This window comes from Hemibagrus wyckioides, linkage group LG28 (genome assembly GCF_019097595.1).
Source record: "Hemibagrus wyckioides isolate EC202008001 linkage group LG28, SWU_Hwy_1.0, whole genome shotgun sequence".
Classification (NCBI taxonomy): Eukaryota; Metazoa; Chordata; class Actinopteri; order Siluriformes; family Bagridae; genus Hemibagrus; species Hemibagrus wyckioides.
The window spans coordinates 16,520,938-16,527,013 of NC_080737.1; the positions used below are offsets into that span (position 1 = coordinate 16,520,938).

The following is a 6,076-nucleotide window of genomic DNA, read 5'->3' on the forward strand; positions in this document are numbered from 1 at the left end:
ATTTCATGCTCCCAACTTTGTGGGACAAACAGTTTGGGGATGACCCCTTCCTGTTCCAACATGACTTCGCACCAGTGCACAAAGCAAGGTCCATGGATGCAAGAGTTTGGTGTGGAGGAACTTGACCTGACCTCAACCTGATAGAACACTTTTAAGATGAATTAGAGTGGAGACTGAGAGCCAGACCTTCTTGTCCAACATCAGTGCCTGACCTCACAAATGTACTTCTAGAGGAACGGTCAAAAATTCCCATAAACACACTCCTAAACCTTGTGGAAAGCCTTCCCTGAAGAGTTGAAGCTGTTATAGCTGCAAAGGGCGGGCCAACTCCATATTACATTCATGTGCATGTAAAGGCAGATGTCCCAGTTTTGGAATAGCTCGCAGTCTCTGCTCTAATTCATCCTAAAGGTGTTCTATCAGGTTGAGGTCAGGACTCTGTGAAGTTCCTTCACAACCAAACTCTTGCATCCATGTCTTTATGGACCTTGCTGTGTGCACTGGTGTGCAGTCATGTTGGAACAGGAAATTGTCCAAATTGTCTTGGTATGCTGAAGCATTAAGAGTTCCTTTCACTTGGACTAATGGGCCGAGCCCAACCCCTGAAAAACAATACCTGAATTCAATTATTTGGAGGGGTGTCCCAAAACTTTTGGTAACATAGTGTATGTAACAATTAGTTTGGGCATTATCTCTCTAAGAATGAATCCAGGACTTGAATCTAATTATCCCTGCTAAGGACAATTATGAAAATAATAATAAAACCTACTAATAAAACCTATCTTCATGCACAAGGCGGTATAATGGCTTAGTGGTTAGCATGTTCACTTCACACCTCCAGCATCCTGGGTTCGAGCGTGTGTAGAGTTTGCATGTTCTCCCTGTGCTTGGTGAGTTTCCTCCCACAGTCCTTCTAGGCTGATTGGAGTCTCTAAATTGCCTGTAGTGTGTGTGATTGGCAGGGTGTATCCTGCCCTGATGCCTGAGATAGGCACAGGCTCCCTGTGACCCAAGAATAGATCAGATTGGTGGTACAGACAATGAAAAAAAAATTCTTTATGCACATATAGAAGAGAGAAATTTGATAGGTTTAAAATGCCCAAACATGGATATCTATAATTATATGTGGAATAAATAATTTTATCGGTATTACTTATAGAAATAATTCTAGGGCAGTGGTGGCTTAAGTGGTTCAGGCTCTGGGTCGTTGACCGGGAAAATTGGGGGTTCAAACCCCAGCACCGCCAGGTTGCCACTGTTGGGCCCTTGAGCAAGGCCCTTAACCCTCTCTGCTCCATGGGCACTGTATCATGGCTGACCCTGCGCTCTGACCCCAACCTCTGCGGATGGGATATGCAAAGAAAGAATTTCACTGTGCTGTAATGTATATGTGACAAATAAAGGCTACTTCAAAACTCTTCACATTTAGTTTAAATATGTTTTGCTTGGTAGTACCACAGCAGTATTTAATTTAGCTTCAGTATTGATCCTCATTTCTAATTTAAATATGTATAAGCAATTTGATATATAACTGTAATATGTGTTTTATACAGAGTTTTTGACTTCTGTACTTAATGAAACCGAGTATGGATCCACGTAGCACACGCTGCCTGTTAAACGTCCCCTTCAAAGACGACTTTTATTCTGAAAGACTACTTACATCATGCCGTATTTAAGCTGCGCGTGCGCACTATTGTTGCACATGTGTACAGCTTTACGACACTTTTTTCTGTAGAGCGCATGCGTACCATTTTAGTACATGTTACGTGTGATATTCTTGTACAGAAAAAACTTATGTTTATTTTTAAATATTTAATAGATTAATGAGCTATAGTGACTGGAATTAATGTCAAATTTTAAAGAAATTTAAAAATAAATTCCTATTCTTTTTCTGTTAAGGAAAGGGTGATGCAATTTTTCCTCACTGTGAATCCATACAGTTTTTCTTCTCCTCTACCACACTGGTTATATAAATCTTAAGGGGAAAAGATTTAAATCTCAGATTTAATATACCACACTGGTTTTATATTTATAGCAAAAATAAAGGGCTTTTTAGGAGCTTGGAATTGAAATTAAGACCAGCTTGACCACCCTGACACACACACACAACCATTTATTATCATTTACTGTACTTTCACAGCCAGGCTGAACAGAGGAATGTCAGAGGTACACATTGGAGGAAGAAGCCATTGAGGGAAAACAAAGAAACGAGCTGAATTCATATTTCTCAGCTAGACAGGTATGTCACAAATGTTCCACAGAGGACAAACATCCTGAAACAGAACCCTGTAGTGGCTACGAAGATCCCCCGCCTTACTCACGCAGGGCACGAGGAAAACGATAAGATTAGATTTCATTTGCGGTCATTTTGTGTTCTTGACAAAATTATTTTTATACCATGCCAAAGTTAAGGAACTTCTATCTGTGATGGATATTTGTGCACGCACACACATTATGTAGCCACTCCAAGGTTCTGTAGTTTTCCAGTTTATTCTGCATTCAGATAAAAACACTTTTTCTAATAATTAATATACACATCAACACAACATAGCTAGATGCACAGACAGACACGTGTAATGGTGTCACATCCAAACTGATCCTAGAGGTGTAACGATGCAGAGACATGCACTGAAGCACTGCAGGACCACCGTAACCATCGAACAATATAAATAAGATATAACTCATCTAACGCTACAGCGAGTAGAAACAATAAAACCTTTGTAATTTGAGAGAGTTGGAGAAACCTGGTGTAATTTATTTTGGAAATGTAGTAAACAGATGATAGCTGTATAACTGACAGCTTTACAGTTACGTGTGATACCTGTAACTAAACATGTAGGTATGGCCTGGAACATCTTTTACGGGTTGTACAATGGCAGTCTATGCCTCAGTGTTTCTTCTTGAAAACGGTGGACGGATGTGCGAGGTTTATCCGGCGACGCGATAATTGGCGTGGATCTCTGGCTTGATGTCACACACCATCTTCAGGAGGTTGCTCAGGACAGCTTCTCGGTTTTGCTGGTAACTGCTCTGGATGCGGCTCATCTTGTCAGCGGTCTCCCTGTCCACCTCTACGGCCGAGTTGCCGTGGGAACCCAGCGCCTTTAATTTATGGAAAATAATTGTTTTTCAAAAGGTAATAAATAAGTCGAAAAAAAGAAACAAATAAGAAACATAAGTGTGTTAATAAATTCATAAATATAAACAAACAATCTAAGAAATAATATAAAAATTAATAAATAATATAAACAAAAATATATTGAAAAAATTATTAAATATAATATAAAAATGATATAACAATTAACAAGTAATATAAACAATGAAAGAAATAAATTGTGGCAAATACAACTAAATAAATGTATTAACTTCTATATATAAAGAGGAATCAATAGATAGCTATAAACAAACAATGGACAAATATAAATAAACAAAAAATATCATATTTTACTAATCATACAGATATGAACATAACAGGGTGTGTGATATTTGTCTGTATTAATTTAAAATTTTATCATAACAATAAAGAAATCTAAAGATAAATTAGAAAAATATTCTAATCTAATGGGCCTGGTCACTTCACTCCAGGTTGCCTGCACTTCTACACTTTTTCAGAGGATGGAAAAATCTCTTAATGTGTTCCAGCTCACCGCAGCCTCCTTGGTCTTGAACTCCTTTTCCCTCTGGAGACGGTACTGTTCGATCTCCGCCTGAGCTTCCTCCTTGGCCTGCTTCAAGCGCCGGTTTTTCCCTGAGGATAAAACATGCATGCAATCTTTAGTGAAACTCAATTCAATAACAACAACTCAAGACTTTAGTCGTTAAACTATATATTTAAAAAAAAAAAAATAAGGGAAACAATATCATGCATTAATGTGTGGGGTTTTTTCTGGAACATCCTTTCTTGCACAAATATTCCACCAGAAAAAAAGCAGAAATCGGGGGAATCAAACAGGGAAGTGAGTAACTCGAGCTTTACTGAGTCAATGGAACTGATATGGTCATTGCTTTGAAAATAAGAAAAGACAGTTAAGACAATCAAATTGTAAATGACTGAATGGAAAGGACCAATTCATGATCAAACAATCTTGGGGAAAGGAAAGAATAAAAGTCACTTAGATACTCGAATCTCAAGAGTTTATATCACAAAATCACAGGACAGTGAAACATTCGACGGAGAAATAAGGTTTCAGTCTGCTCATTTGCTCTTTCTTTACAACACTTGAAACTTCTCTATGCCACTTACTATTCTTTATTTCCTTTACTACACTTTCAACTGTCCATGAACACCTCTATTAAGCTACACCTCTAATGTTCTGTTATTATTTTTTTTATAAGTAGTCTTTGCCACATATACATTACAACACAGTGAAATTCTTTCTTCGCATATCCTATACTTGGAGGTTGGGGTCAGAGCACAGGGTCAGCCATGATGCAGCACCCCTGGAGCAGAGAGGGTTAAGGGCCTTGCTCAAGGACCCAACGGTGCCAGACTGCCAGTGCTTGGGCTTGAACCCTGAACCCTTTCAATCAACAACCTTAACCACTTGATCAAACCAATTTCAATGCACTTGTATGAATACAATGTAGATATTCTCTTCTATTTTATTTGAATTTATACAGGACAAAACCCAATAAGTTAGTGCACCCTTAGGACAAAACATATTTATTCACAGAAACATTTAACAGGATTCATAGATGCTCCTAGATCATGACACATGTTATATCCCTTTTACGTGACACAAATTTTGGTTATTAACCTTTAATCATGTATCTCAATGTGTGTGTGTGTGTGTGTGTGTGTGTGTGTGTGTCCAGCCTTTCATTTAATCAGGGCATTTGCATCCTCTCACTTATAATATTTTATTTCAAGAAATGTAACTAAATAATCGTCTTCTTTGGGTTTATTTATTAAATATATATTAACGACTTGATATATATTTGAGAATGAGAATTGTTCCAGGCTGCTAAATCCGCCGTATGTCATTTCTCTACATCTAGCTCCTCAACTTAAAAAAACAAAGCTCTTTCTTATGCTTTTGCTTTTAAAAGATCGTCGTTTTTTCTGCGTTTGAGACTAATATCGAGCATTCACGTGTACAAATGTTTAATTTAAGCGCGTCATCCATTGCAGTCGTTCATGTTTTGATAACTAGCCCGCTAGCTTTAGCTAAATCGGCTCCGAGTCGATTCATTCGTATAACAAACATCCGCGAAAACAACTCACGTTTCCGGGCTTCGGCGACTTTCTCCGCGGCCCGTTTTTCAGCCTGTAACAGCTGCTGGATGCCCTGAGACTGGCTCGCCATGGTTCTTGGGAGGAAAATAAAAAGCCGATGCGCGACTAAAGATGGCCAAAATATACGCCGCTGTACTGAAGGTCGACAAGTAGACGCTAGAACCCGTGGAAATCAGCTGACTGTACGTCACGTGACGGAACGTCAGGTAGAACCACGTGACCGGTCCAGCGTCTCTGCGGTCAGAGTGGAGCTTGAATTTCAAAATGGCGTACTACACTGTGTACTCCCATTCAATTATATATATATATATATATATATATATATATATATATATATATATATATATATATATATATATATATATATATATATGTATTTATTTACTTCCATGACATATAAGTACAAAACAAGGAGTGTAGGGCAGATATAAAACAATGTCATACAGTTTAAAGTCAGGCAACAAAAAACATAAGCATAAATATAAAACAAATAATTATTAAAATTAAAATAAATAATAATTAAAATAAATTAATACCAGGACAAAAAAAGTGATATATAAGGGCAGTTACATAAATTTGAATAGAATTTATATTTTTTTCATAAGTTTCTTATTTTTTGATCTGACATTAGAAAGGGTTTCCAAATATATGTTAAGATCAGTGTTATAAAAGGTGATGTATGATGGTTTCTTTTGAATTAATTTTTAGTCTTATGAATATAATACTTTGCTAAGATAATTAACAGATTAATGATGTCATTTTGTTTTTGTTTTTTTGTTAAAAATATGGGTTTGTTAGGCAAAGTAAAAAAAAAAAAGTTCTAAATTAAGGGCTTTGTCT

At 37.1% G+C, this 6,076-nt stretch overlaps 1 protein-coding gene across 1 annotated transcript; it reads right to left on the reverse strand.

Annotated features, from left to right (window-relative positions):
* Positions 1-2,095: 2,095 nt before the first annotated feature.
* Positions 2,096-5,413, reverse strand: atp6v1g1 (ATPase H+ transporting V1 subunit G1). Its single transcript, XM_058383925.1, has 3 exons — positions 5,225-5,413; positions 3,648-3,748; positions 2,096-3,102 (listed from the first exon to the last, which is right to left on the reverse strand). Exons 1-3 carry the CDS (start codon positions 5,304-5,306, stop codon positions 2,929-2,931), a joined length of 357 nt encoding a protein of 118 aa, XP_058239908.1. The 5' UTR covers positions 5,307-5,413; the 3' UTR covers positions 2,096-2,928.
* Between the last annotated feature and the right edge of the window lie 663 nt (positions 5,414-6,076).